Source organism: Somniosus microcephalus, chromosome 32, assembly GCF_052327205.1.
Source record: "Somniosus microcephalus isolate GS21.2 chromosome 32, FLI_Smic_1.0, whole genome shotgun sequence".
Taxonomy (NCBI): Eukaryota; Metazoa; Chordata; class Chondrichthyes; order Squaliformes; family Somniosidae; genus Somniosus; species Somniosus microcephalus.
Window position 1 is genome coordinate 30,019,871 of NC_141018.1, and position 16,649 is coordinate 30,036,519.

Sequence of the window (16,649 nt, forward strand, 5' to 3'; positions counted from 1 at the left end):
CTTCCTGCAACGGTCTATTTTTTCCTCGGTCATTCTATCTCCATCGGGTTTTCTGTTTCTTTCAATTGACTTCACTTACCTCGATCCTGAAATACTTGGTCTCCAAAGTAGGTGGTGCTGTTGCCTACTTATCTTGGAGATCTCCCAGTCCCCGTCTCCATACTTGGTGGAGCCTGGGGACAGGCTTCGCCTCAGCAGGTTTCGAGATGAACAAATTTTTTTTTTTTTTAATTTTAATTAAAAATTGTAAAAATAAATTCTCAGCAGTGTCCACTGTTGCCGTCGCCCACCATCGCCACAATCCAATCCTGCTGCCACTAGCCTCATTTGCCGGTTGCCTCTTGTCTCAGGGTCAAGAGCTTAGTATTGGGAAACTGGCTTTCGAATCAGGCAAGTAAAAAAGGGGGGGGAAATTCGGGAGGGAAGGGAATGGGGTTGAGGGGTGGAGGATAGGGTGAGGGCGAGGTGACGGGAGGTCACCGTCCCAATCTCGAGCCTCCTCCAGCCTCACAATCCTCCCAGATCTCTGCGCGCCTCCAATTCTGGTCTCTTGCGCATCCCCGATTTTAAATCGCTCCACCGTTGGTGGCCGTGCCTTCAACTGACGAGGCCCTGTGCTCTGGAATTCTCTCCCTAAGCCTCTCTAGCTCTCTTTGCTCCTTGATGACGCTCCTTAAAACTTAACTCTCATCTGCCCTGATATCTCCTGTGGCTCGGTGCCAAACTTTGTTTGATAACCCTCCTGTGAAGCGCCTTAGGACATGTTACTATGTTAAATGCGCTATAAAAATGCAAGTTGTTGTTGTTATTGGGTGAAAGGTTTTTTTTGTGCAAATCACACAAAAACAAACTGACTGAATTCGCCCCACAAACATCAACAATTGCACAATTTGTCGCATTTAAAGTTGAGGAGCAAAATACAGAACTGCTTTTGTTAACAGCAACATTGAAAAAACTAAAGCACTCTTCAGAAGACGGGGTTAAGTAAGTCTTCAGTCAACTTCCTATTTAAATGAAGCCGCCAAGCCCAGTGCACAGTGAATAGGGTAGCTCTCTCTCCCGCTCTGCTACAATGCAGCCCTTCCCATGATAAAACGCATGAATGAAACATTTGTATCACGCACGCACCAGACAAAACAAGTTCAGCCGCTGCCCGAGACAAGGGAAGTAACAGGTAGCTGCCCTGTGGCTCAACTGAAGTAAAACTCCTCTCAACACCCAAATCGTATCTCACAGTAGGAGTAAGCACAGCAAGAAAGACTTGCATTTCTACAGCGCCTTTCATAGAAACATAGAAGATAGGAGCAGGAGTAGGCCATTCGGCCCTTCGAGCCTGCTCCGCCATTCAATGAGATCATGGCTGATCATCCAAATTCAGTATCCTGTCCCTGCCTTCTCCCCATAGCCCTTGATCCCTTTAGCCTTAAGAAATATATCCAACTCCTTCTTGAATATATTTAATGAATTGGCCTCCACCGCCCTCTGTGGCAGAGAATTCCACAGGTTCACCACTCTCTGGGTGAAGAAATTCCTCCTCATTTCAGTCCTAAATGGCTTACCCCTTATCCTTAGACTGTGACCCCTGGTTCTGGACTCCCCGGCCATCAGAAACATCCTTCCTGCATCTAGTCTGTCCAGGCCTGACAGAATTTTATAGGTTTCGATGAGATCCCCTCTCAATCTTCTAAACTCCAGTGAGTATAAGCCCAATCGACCCAATCTCTCGTCATTCCTGCCATCCCAGGTATCAGCCTGGTGAATCTTCGCTGCACTCCTTCCATGGCAAGAATGTCCTTCCTCAGGTAAGGCGACCAAAACTGCACACAATACTCAAGGTGCGGTCTCACCAAGGCCCTGCATGACCACCGGACATCCCAAAGCGCTTTACAGCCAACAAAGTACTTTTTGAAGTGGAGTCACTGGTGTAATGTAGGAAACGCAGCAGCCAAGTTAAGTTGCGCACAGCAAGCTCCCACAAACAGCAATGTGATAACGGCCAGATAGTCTGTTTTAGTGAAATAACAACAGAATATGCTGGAAAAACTCAGCAGGCCAGGCAACATCCGTGGAGAGAAAAAGAGAGTCAACGTTTCGGGTCAAACCCTTTGTCAACCTGAAACGTTGACTCTATTTCTCTCTCCACGGATGTTGCCGGGCCTGCTGAGATTTTCCAGTATTTCCTGTTGTTATTTCGGATTTCCAGCATCTGCAGTATTTTGCTATCGTCTGTTTTAGTGATGTTGATTGAGGGATAAATATTGGCCCTGGACACCGGGGAGAACTCCCCTGCTCTTCTTCGAAATAGTGGCCGTGGGATCTTTTACATCCACCCGAGAGGGCAGACGGGGCCTCGGTTTAACGCCTCATCCGAAAGACGGCACCTCCGACGAGTGCTGCGCTGGGAGTGTCAGCCTAGATTTTGTGCTCAAGTCTCTGACTCACAGGCGAGGGTGTTACACACTGAGTCACGGCTCACACTGAGTCACGGCTGACAGAGGCCAGGGGGAGGGGTGGGAAAATATCAATAACAACCGTTTAGGATGAAGCCCTACCAACAAGTTTACCAAGCAATAAAAGTGTACAAAGGCTTTCTAAAAACATGCAAATGTGTGGTCGCTGAGTCCAAATAAACAATACTCAATGGCATCTCACTTGTATTCTACACTAAAGCCCTTCAGGAGCTTCCCAATAGCTCAGGCGGTACATTCACCACATAGCATAACACAAAGTCATTCTGATCAGGAAGGCCCTAGGGACTGTGATGTTCTAGATTATCTCAATCAACAACCTGCATTTATATAGTGCCTGTAATGTAGTACAAATGTCCCAAGGCGCTTCACAGGAGCGTTAAGAAGGAAGTGGGTGGAGCCCTACAACGATCCAGATTTAGGTGAAGGGGGGGGGGGGGGGGGACAAAAACGTCGGCTGTCCAGCGACACCTGGAAAGTGAACCTGTGGGAAAGAATGGGCTGAGCTCTGATGCCTCCCCAGGAGGAACTACCGCCAACACAACAGCTAGGCCCACAAAAGGCGGCACTTCGGAAAGGTAGCAAAGGGCCATCAGCGGCTGTAGACCTGGATGCCAAAATAAGTAAACGCTTTCACCACACAAGTGCCAGGCAATGACCATCCCCAACAAGCGAGACTTGACATTCAACGGCATTACCATCGCTGAATCCCCCACTATCAACATCCTGAGGGTTACCATTGATCAGAAACTGAACTGGACCAGCCATATAAATACTGTGGCTACAAGAGCAGGTCAGAGGCTGGGAATTCTGCGGCGAGTGTCTCACCTCCTGACTCCCCAAAGCCTTTCCACCATCTACAAGGCACAAGTCAGGAGTGTGATGGAATACTCTCCACTTGCCTGGATGAGTGCAACTCCAACAACACTCAAGAAGCTCGACACCATTCAGGATAAAGCAGCCCGCTTGATTGGCACTCCATCCACCACCTTCAACATTCACTGCCTCCACCACCGGCGTACCGTGGCTGCAGTGTGTACCATCTACAAGATGCACTGCAGCAACTCGCCAAAGCTCCTTCAACAGCACCTTCCAAACCCGCGACCTCTACCACTTAGAAGGACAAGGGCAGCAGACGCATGGGAACATCACCTACAAGTTCCCCTCCAAGCCACACACCATCCTGACTTGGACCTGTATCGCCGTTCCTTCACTGTCGCTGGGCCAAAATCCTGGAACTCCCTTCCTAACAGCACTGTGGGTGCACCTACACCATATGGACTGCAGCGGTTCAAGAAGGCGGCTCACCACCATCTTCTCAAGGGCAATTAGGGATGGGCACTAAATGCAGGCCTAGCCAGCCAGCGACGCCCACATCCCATCAATGAATTAAAAAAAAGTGGGGAGGCAAGAAAAGCTACAATAGGGGGGGAAAAAAACTTTGCAGACCTTGTGATTCTGTCACTAAAGTTCTGCGGATTTCACTGCGGGAACAATAATATTCCAACAATTACCAACTCCATACCTTCCATTTTTGTCCATAATGAACATGCCACAAGCAGACACAAAAGAGTCGAAGTTTAAGTACTGCTGGCATCAGCCACACACCAAAAAAACTGGTTTGTGGAAAACATCTCGCAGCAAAAGTCTATAAATAGTTCTGTCATTTTTAGTCTGGCCGAAGGCACCTGATGTTTTGCAGCAGTGCCGTTTTCCAGTACTTTATTTCTGAAAGAGCGGGCAGGTGTACGATTATATGCTGTAAAGCCACAAGATTTTGAAAACAAACCTAGCCCACTTGCAACCATGGCACAAGAGCTAGTAAATGCCGCCGAGCTGAGGCACCAAATACAAATCAGCCTCGACAGCAACTCCCTGTTCAAGGAAATTCGGAACGATTTCATACTTTGACAAACAGCTTTATGAATTTTAGCTTTCCACCCCTCTCCGCACGGTGCAGACTCCTGGTGGGATGCGTTACCATACTAAAGAAGCCAGCCTCCGTGTGCCAGGTGAGAACTTGGACAACAGGTTGGCGAGCTATTTAACTGTGGCAGGCATCACGCCCAATCCAGTTTTCGTCCAACGTCCACACACATGCTGTCCACACACATACTTTCCACCAGGGATCACTGCGTGGATTTCAGGTACAGGAACCCAAGCCAATTCTCCGCCCTCCTAACCAACCCAAGGGCATGGAGGCCAATTATAAAATACCCAAAGCCCTTCCAGCAAAGATTCGCTAATCCAGCACAGGAAAACAAGGACTGTCGAGCATGTGATTAAGTTCATTGAATAAACAAGTAAAGTCATGTCATGTCACAACATAAAAGAGCATGCCGACAACACGGAGGTCATGTTTCCTGAATTGAATTCTGCTGGTTCCTGGAAACACGAAGACCTAGTGGAGACAGCGAGGGCAAGGATGAGAGACAGACAGATCATGGACGAACTCTGTCCATTGGTACTGGCAGTTCTGATCCCAAAGCTGTTGGTTCAGCAGCTTGCAACACACAAAAATTCAGAAACTGGCATAAGAGCAGTCTTTGTGGCAAAGATCTCACCTTCTCCCAGGTACATTGCTGACACACACTCTCCCCTCGTCCCTAGGTGCCTTATGTAGATGAAATCCAAAGCTTTAAGGCTGAGAATATCTGCCCACCAGTCTTCGGATCAATTCCATCCCAAAAACCTGGCCAGGAAAATAAACTCGCTCTATTTAATTTTAATTTCCCTCCCAACAAAATGGCCTCTCAGTTCCATGTATTCTCAGAGTAGGGTCCTGTAGTTGGATTCCTGCGCAAAACAATCTCCACATTAGCTCATATTGTAATCTCCCGCATCTTGGACAGTAACATAAAACATCCTAAACTTCCATTTCCTTACTGATACACAACTGCGACAAATCACCTGGAACAAACTAAATGTGTAAACGACGTTCATGAAGAAATGTGGCATTTACAATGGAGGATCATTCTGTCAACCTCAAAAAGCCCCCGTCCAAACCCAGCCCTGGATACAAGGTTGTATGCGGTGTAGTTATCCCAAGCTCAGTGAGCGAGGGGTGCAGAGTTCCACCTACAAAATGTGAAAAAGGCACGCTCAGCAAGTGGCGACTCCAAATGCTGGCCAGATTAAGAATGTATCTTTGGAGATTTTATGAATGGACCTGCGAATTTACCAGCCCACATCACCACATTTGGAACACTCCAGACGGTCAAGAATTTTGAGAAGGGACACACCCCAATCTACATCGAAGGGGCTGAGGTGGAGAGGGTCAGCAGCTTCAAATTCCTGGGTGTATTCATTACGGAGGACTTAACGTGGTCCCATCACATCGACGTCGTAACCAAGAAGGCATGCCAACGCCTGTTCTTCCTCAGGAGACTGAAGAAATTTGGAATGGCCCCCCAGATTCTCACCATCGAGAGTATCCTGTCCGGCTGCATCACTACCTGGTATGGCAACTGCACCGCCACAGACCGCAAGGCTCTACAGATGGTGGTGAAAGCTGCACAACATACTATAGGAATTAAACTACCTGCTGTGCAGGATATCTACCCCGAGAGGTGCCGGGGGAAGGCCGTGAGAATCATCAAAGACGCGAGCCACCCCAGCCACAACCGCTTCGCCCTGCTCCCGTCCGGTAAGAGATACCGAAGCATACGGTCTCGTACCAGCAGGTTTCGAAACAGCTTCTACCCCCAGGCCATAAGACTCATGAACGAATAATTTATTATTATTACTGTTGTTTTATTTATTATTACTGTATTTCTATTAGTATTTTTATCATTGCTATGCCATATTTATTCCAATGTTGGGAGGACTTGTAAAAATCAACATTTCATTGTGCAGTACACACGTCTGCTGCATATATGACAAATAAAATTGAATTGAATTGACTATGCTGCCTCAGGTTTTTAAACATAGCTATCTTGGAACAAGTTACCAGGAGCATTTAAGTACCAGTTCCCCAAACACAGCCTGCTCAAATTTAAGCCATCCTTTCCTTTCCCAATTAAGCGGGGTTTAGCCTCACCAGTGCAATATTCTTTACCGCTATGTTGCGGCACTGTGATCTGCCTGTAGACGATGGGCTCAGACTCCAGAATGTTCTCGTCGTGGCGATATCTCGTTGGCTTCTCGCTGGGCGTCCCCCTGGACCGCGTCCCGTTCCTCCTCTCGAAAGTGTCTATCTCTTCAAACACAGCTGCTTTGTCAAAGAGCGCGAGGTTGCCTTCAAAATCAAAGTCTGTGTCAAGGATGACTTCGATTCCATCCCCGAAACATTCGTCGTCTTTATTTTTCATTGGTCCATTCTTCACTCCGTTTTTCTTTGGTGTTGCTTGATTAGGAATCTTGCTGCTCGAGGACCCTGATGGAGAAAAGATGGAGAACAAGGTTGAGATTGGTATATTGTAACATAGAAACATAGAAGATAGGAGCAGGAGTAGGCCATTCGGCCCCTCGAGCCTGTTCCGCCATTTAATGAGATCACGGCTGATCATCCAAATTCAGTACCCTGTCCCTGCCTTCTCTCCATACCCCTTGATCCCTTTAGCCTCAAGAAATATATCTAACTCCTTCTTGAATATATTTAATGAATTGGCCTCAACTGCCTTCTGTGGTAGAGAATTCCACAGGTTCACCACTCTCTGGGTGAAGAAATTCCTCCTCATCTCTGTCCTAAATGGCTTACCCCTTATCCTTAGACTGTGACCCCTGGTTCTGGACTCCCCCGCCATCGGGAACAGCCTTCAATGTACAAATACATTTCAATTCAATTTTTTATTTGTCATATATGCAGCAAACGTGTGTACTGCACAATGAAATGTTGATTATTACGATCCTCCCAACATTGGAATAAATATGGCATAGCAATGATAAAAATAATAATAGAAATACAGTAATAATAAATAAAACAACAGTAATAAATAATAATAAATTATTCGTTCATGAGTCTTATGGCCTGGGGGTAGAAGCATTTAAAAAGCTTCCAGGTTTCTCTCAACCTTACAAGGGTTTTGCCAGTTAATTCTGTATCGGTTGTGCCTTTGTAACTCAGCTATTAAGTATTCAATTGGGTAATTGCATCCCAAGAATAAGAGTAGTAAGAGCAGGAGTAGGCCATATGGCCAATGTTCCCTTTTTGTGCTGCGCGGCCCATTCAAAATTCCGCACATGCACAGTATTTGCCTTTAAAAGCCAGCGAGCCAGCTGTGCGGGAGCGCCAGACCGCTGCGTGGCTGCAAGGAACCAGCAATCCGGCCCGCCTGCCTGTTCCGCCATTCAAAATCATGAATGATCATCTACCTTAGCTCCACTTACCCGCCCTATCCCCATATCCATTGATTCCCTTATATTAAATATACAGCAGCTTGCAAAATTGCTAACGCCGAGTTCAAAATCGCTAACGCCGAGTTCAAAATCGCTAACGCCTAGTTCACAATCATGAATGGATTAGCATTTCTGTAACAGACATATAAATTAATCCAACTCTAAGCACCTCTACCATAGCAAATTTAACTCTTTACATTTAGTAATTCCCCCATTGCATGTACTCAGAAGCAATGGTGCTGGTAAGCCACATGGATTGAAAGGTTTAGCAAATCCACTTGGATTCCAAGATAGCCCAGAACCACCTGTGTCTTTGATCGGAGGCCCAGACTGATTGTTTGCTCACTGGCCACCAAACTGAACCAGACTTCACATCCGAATCCGGTGGTATTAAAAAGATGGCTGCCTATTACCTTGGCCTCCCATGGCTGCCTCATACCCAAGCTAACGATCCCTTTGCTCTGGTGATCACAGCCATTGTTCCACAGAGAAATGTGTGTATTTAAAAATACTGCTCAGTATCTGATGACACTGCTCACAAAAATGTAAATTTTAAAATATTAAACAGGATATTAAAAAGCTACCATGTTATCTGTGATTTGCATTTTGCTTGCTCACTACTAATGTTTTCTTTCTCATTTGGTTTGCAAGCCTTCGTTTACTTTTGTGCACCACGTCACGATCTTTCTTGATGGCTTTAATCTGTGGTTTACCTGCACAAAATTACATCTATCTTGGTATTTAACAACAACCTGCACATTTTCACTGATGCATCTTTCCCTCGATAGCAGCATCATTTGATTTAATCAGGTTGTTTTTTTTTTTTTACTTGCAACAGTTTACATGTCCACTGTACTTTAAGAAAGGGAGCGAATGAAGTTAGCAGAAGTCATGGGGATAGCAGCACAAAGTCAAGATAACAGGAAGGCCTGAGTCGGGAACATGAGCCCAGCTGGAAAGATGCTTATCGGGAGGGCGAGGGGCAGAAGCAGAACTTATATATGGGGAGTGCGAATGGATTGAGCAGGGCCTGAAAACTAGGAGGTGCGCTTGGCAGTGACAGGCAGCCATGTTGGAGCTAAGGGTTGTGAGGAAGCAGTGAAGTGTGGGCTGCAACGAGGCAATGGGGGGGGGGGTGTGAAGGAAATTTCAGAATCTGGGTCCGCTCGAAGATTTCAGGGACTGTAATGAGGCTGTTTGGTTACATAGAATGTACAGCCAAGAAAGAGGCCATTCGGTCCAACTGGTCCCTGCCTGTGTTTATGCGCTACATGGGCCTCCTCCCACCTCTCCATCTCACCATCAGCATATCCTGCTAATACTTTGCATCAGGCCGACAGTACAATTGCACTCTTGCCTGTGCACTGCGACGGAGGCTGGGTTGCTTGGTGACTTGTGGGACTTGTAGTACACTTGCGTGGCTCAGCAGATCCAGCCTCAATTGGGCAGGCTGTGCTGTGAAGTACCGAGGGGAGGGTGTACAGAAATTGGAGATGTTCACGAGGCTGGATAGGGTACGTCTGGTTGTGTATTAGGGTAGCAATTATTGGAGCAGTGGGGAGGTGAAACGGATAGGTGACTAAAATCGGAGAACAAGACTTTGTGTAATATAAATCACCGAGCAGAATAGGAACTAACCAATTAGAAAGAGGAAAGAAAAATGTAAACACAAACAGCAAGGTAGAAAAAAATTGACTGACAGCTCTACATAGACAAACTCAACCTACGTGACACACAAAAAAAATATTCTTCTTCAGTTGCTCCCTCGGCAGTGGCTAAGATGAGCAGTGGTTAAAGAGAGATCCTGCAGTAACACAGGTTGATTAAGGGGGGGGGGGCGCGGGAGGGGCATGGAGCATGCTGCTCTGAACCGACCATCTCCAGAACCTGCCCATAAATGGGCCATGTTCCAGACTCGGCGAAGGACACTGGGTCACACACACGCTTGTCGAACACCGAGTGCGTTTGTAGGGATCAGTCTTCAACTAAGTAGCTCTCTGAAGAATGCCGTGAGAGCTGGGGGAGGAGGAAGGGGTGCAATATGATGAATGATTCCAGGAACGTCCTGGTCAGATAAAGTCTCCAGCTAGTTATTTGGCACCACCACAAGTGAATTTCATATTATAAATAGTCACGACAGTCCTAACAAAATTCAAGCATGCCTTCCTGCTCTCGGGAGATAAAACATGCAGCGATGCCCGGAAGACACTTTCAATGATCACTGTGCTTCCAGAATCATACACGGCATAAATATTTTACTCAAACATTTTGCAATTTCTGCCCAACAAAAATGCGAATATTCTAAAAATAAAAGTATTTCAGTATATAATTGTGTCAGCTGTGGCTCAGTTGGCAGCGCTCTCGTCTGAGTCAGAAGGTTGTGGGATCAAGTTCCACTCCAGAGCTTTAATACCTAGGTTGAAACGTCAGTGCAGTGCTGAGGGAGCGCTGCACTGTCAGAAGTGCCAACTTTCAGATAAGACGTTAAACTGAGGCCCCGTCTGCCCTCTCGGGCGGATGTAAAAGATCCCATGCCACGGTTTCCAAGCAGAGCAGGGGAGTTCTCCCCGGTGTCCTGGGCCAATATTTCTCTCTCAAACGACGTCACTAAAAACAGATGATCTGATTGTGGGAGCTTGCTGTGCACAAATTGGCTGCCATCTATCCTACACTACAACAGTGACTACACTTCAAAAGTACTTCAGTGGCTGTAAAGAGCTTTGGGATGTCCTGAGGTTTTGAAAGGCACTATATATATGCAAGTCTTTCTTTCCCCAGGTATGCTTAGATACAATAGTTTAACTCCACTTTAAAATTGTAGACACTCTATTCTATACAGTTCTGAACCTCTTAAAATAGATCAGATTGCTGCAGTCTTCTGTGGTTTTTTTAAACTGCAAACACCAGTAAAATGCAGATACAGAAAACATTCATGGAACGAAATTGAGAACCGATTTCTTTCTATTTAATCCAATTATAACATTTTGAAACAGATACCTGGGTCTAATTTAAAGGATAATGACCCAATATTGGGGTTTAGACGGTATTTTATAAAATGCAGCTGTGTTTCAAGCTCATGATTGCGGCTCTCTCAGGCATCATTTGAAAGGGGTAAAGGCTTAAATATCACAACGACCTACAGATTTACTTTGCATAAAAATTATTATACAAGAAATTACTGAGTTACGCAGAAAAGCATGTTGTCGTTTTTGCCCCCTCACTGGGGAAAAAAAAATCAGCTGGTCTCATCGTTTGTTGTCATGCAAATCATTCATTGCCTTCTCTTATCTGGATTTTACTAAAGAACCGCTTCAGTCACAAAAATGAGATACAGATACCATTTCTTTTTATACAGGAAACTCTCGTTTAAACGGCACCTAAATATCCGGAATTCTCTATTAACCGGCAAAATTCTCACTCCGCAAACAGCACCTCAATAACCGGCAATGTTGCCGAGTCCGAGTCTCCCGCGGTGGCCGAGTTAGTCAGTGGGGGTAGTTCGCCAAACTGCCACTACTCGGTTTCTTGGCGCTGTCGGAAGTCGGAACGCCTCAATACCCCTGTAACAGGAGTCTGACTCTCCCGCGCTGCCGGTAGTCTCTTCTGATCCGCCATTTTACAGGGGTACTGTGTGTCTCCTACGCTGCTGGTAGTCATTGCATTGCATTACCCTCAACTGGCAGTACTGTACTTAATCAAGCATCTTCCACCATCCATTTAACACAACATTCTGTAGGTGAGTACCCAATTACTGTATACTGCACATTGCTTGATTTTTTTTTTTATTCTTTGTTAAAAATAGCCTCGGTAGATAACCCTCTCAGTCATCGGAATTTTTGATCAACCGGCAACACGCCGGTCCCGTCGGTGCCGGATACCAAAGAGTTTCCTGTAAAAAAGATGTTGTTGCGCATGGAACTGGGGGAAATGTCAGGAGATATGTGGCCCCTTTCTGCTGGCCAGCCTTCCACCCATCCCAACCTCCCACAATCATGCCAGCCAGCCCCCCGAGCACTTCCTGAGGAGACAGGCCACACGACGTCAGCAAGGACCTACAAAAACTACTGCAGCACCTACCCCGCACCCCCCAACAAATCCCCAGCTGCACAGGAACGTTCCCCAGCTCGGTCACACCGAGCACCGCTCACACTAATGTTTACAACTGCTCAACACTCTACGACCCTTACTGCAGTTACCTGCAAATCTTGTGAAACATGTCCTCTGTATGACAGCGTGCAAACATTTTGTATTAAAAAAAATTGAAGTTAAAAAGTTGTTTCTTGGCTTATTTAGCAGAATGGTACCAGCACACTCCAGGAGTTGCACCAGTACACCCTCGGAGTTGCACTTAAGTCAACGCACACTTTTAATTGTTTGTGCGATACTCTTAGCTCATCACCTCAAATTGCTCCCACCACGAGAGGCAGACCTGTAACCACCAGTACTTAAATCCAGTGATCTACAGTTCAAAGGGCTCGCTCAAAACTAAATTTGGAAGGTCAACTGTAATTGTGCTGCTGTGAACATTTCGGAGCTCTCATGGGCAGATGAAAAATTCAAAAGTCCATCATTATGCTTTAATGAAATACAGGTGACAACTTTGAGGGCCACAGGAGGAGGAAAATTTACCATACCACCAAATTTTAACAAAGGTTTTTGATTTTTTTTTCTAGTAATAGCCAATTTTATCTTTGTCATGCATAACAGAATAGACTGCGCTTAATTTTTCCACCAGTTCCTCCCTTCCACAGAATTTTTAATCCCTCATCGGTTTCTGACGCAAGTCACAATACTGAAATACTCCAACAGAACAGGTTTCATCCTTCACCATTTTACATGCTGGGTTTGGTTGACAGCTACCAATCTACTGCAGCTCTGACTTGCAACCAGATATTGTACAAAGCACCAAAGACCTGGGTCCACTGAACATTCACAAAGCCGTGTGTTTTGATATTCAAATAGTAATCGCCAGTCTTTGCCCCGCAAGACATTGTCGCCAACTTCCACTGCCTTTGATGCCGTTGTACTGGTTGGTTGTGAATTAAATGTCTCTATTTCACGATTGCAAGCCAACAACGCAACATTAACAAAGGCCCAAACACACCATGTTCCAGCACAAAGGAAACTACTCTGAAATGCAGCTTAGAAAGTCTATAGAAAAAGAGCTCTGTTGAAACCACCAAGCCCAAATGTCTTGTTAACTTCACAGAGTTCAATGGAGCTTGGAAGATTACAGACTGCAGCGCAATACAGGAAATGTCATTACAGTAAAATAAACTTCAATGAGATGTTGGGGTAATGATTTTTAATGAGATTCCTAGACATTTAATATAACAAAACAAACAAGTTGCACAACTGACCTTGTTTCGACTCCTGCACTTGTTCACATCAGTGTACTCTAAATCTATTCTTCATGGGGGGTCACTGCAAATACTGACGCAATCCCACTGGCCTCTTACAAATACTGAGACTCTCAGGAACCCCTGCCCCAACTTGCAAAAAGTAAAGGTGCCAGCTATCTAAAGCAAAGCAGTGCAATCATTGCAGAAAACATTTTTAATTAGTATGCAGCAACCGAAACCCTGTGCCAGTACATCAACAGAAAGAAAATATACAGTACAGAATTCGAGGCATGGCATGCATGGCACAAGCCAGCTACTGTGGTTTATGCTGTTCAATCCAGTTTCCTCGGGCCATCAGCAGTGTGTTCGACTAGAGCGGGGCTGAAATCTGACTGACTTCACAAAATCATAGAATTGTAGAAATTTACGGCACAGGAGAAAACCATTAGGCCCATCGTGTCCGTGCCGGCCGACAAAGAGCTCTCCAGCCTAATCCCACTTTCCAGCTCTTGGTCCGTAGCCCTGTAGGTTACGGCACTTCAAGTGCATATCCAAGTACTTTTTAAATGTGATGAGGGTTTCTGCCTCTACCACCCTTTCCGGCAGTGAGTTCCAGACCCCCACCACCCTCTGGGTGAAAAAAGTTCTCCTCAACTCCCCTCTAATCCTTCTACCAATTACATTAAATCTATGCCCCCTGGTTATTGACCTCTCTGCTAAAGGAAATAGGTCCTTCCTATCCACTCTATCTAAACCCCTCATAATTTACACACCTCAATCAAGTCTCCCCTCAGTCTCCTCTGTTCCAAAGAAAACAACCCCAGCCTATCCAATCTTTCCTCATAGCTAAAATTCTCCAGTCCTGGCAACATCCGCGTAAATCTCCTCTGTACCCTCTCTAGTGCAATCACATCTTTCCTGTAATTAATCCGGTTAAAAACTCCAGGATCCACTCGCAAGATCTGATGGGGCCTATTCCACTTCGAATACTCAATTCTCAGCATATGTGGCTTTGAGCCCAAGATCAGCCATGATCTTATCGAATAGCGGAGCAGGCTCGAGGGGCCAAGTGGCCTATTCCTGCTCCTATTTCTTACGTGATTAAAAAAAACAAGAATACAGCACATTTAGTGACATCAAGGCGTTGGAGAGAAAGATAGGGAGAGCAGAAAAGAAAAATAATGTAGCAGTTTAACAAATCAGCACACAAGAGTTGCTTTAGCCTAAATTTGAGGACAGCCCTCAAACAAGCACGGTGAGGATTGTGGCACTTAGCAAAAAGGTTAGAGTAACCATGGCAGAGTAATGTCATGTAGCTCAAGGCACTGTCTTTATTGGGGTGTTTTTTGAAGTTGGATTCCAGGAGCCCAGCGTCACCAAGCCAGCTACTGCAGTTTATGCTGTTACATCCAGAGACCACCAGCAGTCTCGTAGACACAGGTAAAACTCAGTCCGTCACTGATCTATGCAAAATGGATTTAACAGGATACTCGCCTCTCTGTCACCAAGCTCCAAGAACCAGACTTAAAAGACCAATAAGAATGGGCCCTTCTGACAACTTACAAGATGCGGTGAGGATGTTTCCACTGATGGGTGAGACTAGAACTAGGGGGCATAATCTTAGAATTAGGGGCTGCCCTTTCAAAACTGAGATGAGGAGACACTTCTTCACTCAGAGGGTAGTAAATCTATGGAATTTGCTGCCCCAGAGAGCTGTGGAAGCTGCAACATTAAATAAATTTAAATCGGAGATAGACAGTTTCCTAGCAGATAAGGGAATTAGGGGTTACGGGGAGCGGGCAGGGAAGTGGACGTGAGTCTAGATTTGCATCAGCCATGATCCTATTGAATGGCGGAGCAGGCCCGAGGGGCCGTATGGCCTACTCCTGCTCCTACTTATGTTCTTATAAACCTACCCTAAGTTGCTCATAGGATAAAAACCAACAACTTGCATTCGTAGAAAAACATTTCAAGACGCTTCATACAGGTGCAATCTGAAAATAAAATGGACCCGGACCCAAAGGAGGAGATGTTAGGAGGGATGACCAAAAGCTTGGTTGAAGAGGTGGGATTTAACGAGTGTCTTAAAAGGATGAGAGGGAGGTGGAGGTGTTCAGGGAGGTAATCTCAGCCAACAAGCATTCAGATAAATCATGGGCCTCATCTTCCAATTAGGCACTTTACAGCCTTCCGGACTCGATATCGAGTTCAACAATTTCAGATCATAACCTCGGCCCCTATTACATTTTTACTTATTTTTTATCCACACCTTTGTTTTGGCCCTCTCCCCTTTTTTCTCTCTCCCACATGGCAGCTGTCTCCCATTCTGCCAGCGCATTTCACACCTAATCTAGAGCCGTCTTTTGTCTCCGCTAGTCCTATCACCATCTCGTCTGGTTTTGAATACCTCTTAATGTCTCTTCACTTCTCTTTTGTTCTGTCCCAGCCTCCAAACTGGCCTTTTAATCTGTTTCACTTCCTGTGTTTTTTCAGTCTTGACAAAGGGTTTCGACCTGAAACGTTAACTCGGTTTCTCTCTCCACGGATGTTGCCTGGCCTGCTGAGTTTTTCCAGCATTTTCTGTTGTTATTTCGGATTGCCAGCATCTGCAGTATTTTGCTATTGTTCAGATAAATCATCTTGGACTAAAAGATGCTGTGTCACAAAAGTTTATTTACGCCAAATGAGAGCAGAGAACGAACTATTTCACTCAATGCCACAAGCCTGTGCGCTCAGGTGCTTTGTGAGGATAGTAGCACACTTGCAGACAGCTGTAAAATGCCAAAAGCAGCCCTGGTTTGTTTTTAACATCATTTGGCAAATCTGGCGATTCATTCGCCTTCCCCCCCCCCCATCTTTGAATGGAGTCACAGAACATTCAAACTGGAGTCCCAACTCGCACTGGGAAGTTGTATTTTGACACTAAGTGCGAAGATGATTTTCAAGTTGGCAATTAGTCATGTTTGGAAAGCAGCAGCTTGTGACATAATGGGAAGAATCAAGGCACCCTCTGTTTGATTAATAACCATTAAAACTGGAATAAATTTCTCTCAGGAATTCAATTTACCCAACTGTTGGCCAGTTTATCCAACTTGCGAAGATCTTAGTCACTAAAGTTACTGTTTTCATGAGCAAAACAAACTGGATCTTTGACTGTCACTCACTGCTTAACAGGACATACCCACACACAAGACAAATTACTCTTATTGTTGTGGCAAATCCCAACCAGCGCTACGGAATGCACGGCCTTCCTTTCGACCATTTGCGCTCAAGCAGTGCCAACATTCATTCAAGTGCAGTCATTATTTTGATCGAGAGAAGATCAGTGCAGCACACCGCTGCGTTTGATGGCAAAGCTCACCAAACTAGCTGTACTTTTCATGATTTACAGTGTTGGTTTGTAATCGTCAATAGTTTAGTGTTTGACAAGGCTAAAAGATACTGATGGGAGTCTCCACAAAAAAGCACAACCAGCTCCCTGGAACATATTTTGCACGATTAG

General features: G+C 45.5%; 1 protein-coding gene across 3 annotated transcripts in view; it reads right to left on the minus strand.

Annotated features, from left to right (window-relative positions):
* The window catches only part of edc3 (enhancer of mRNA decapping 3 homolog (S. cerevisiae)), a 109,689-nt gene that overhangs the window by 41,701 nt on the left and 51,339 nt on the right, over window positions 1–16,649 (minus strand). For all 3 annotated transcript variants that reach the window (XM_085972269.1, XM_085972268.1, XM_085972270.1), the window contains exon 4: window positions 6,508–6,843. In XM_085972269.1, the coding sequence (XP_085828395.1) occupies window positions 6,508–6,843 (336 nt within the window). The remainder of the gene's footprint in view (window positions 1–6,507; window positions 6,844–16,649) is intronic.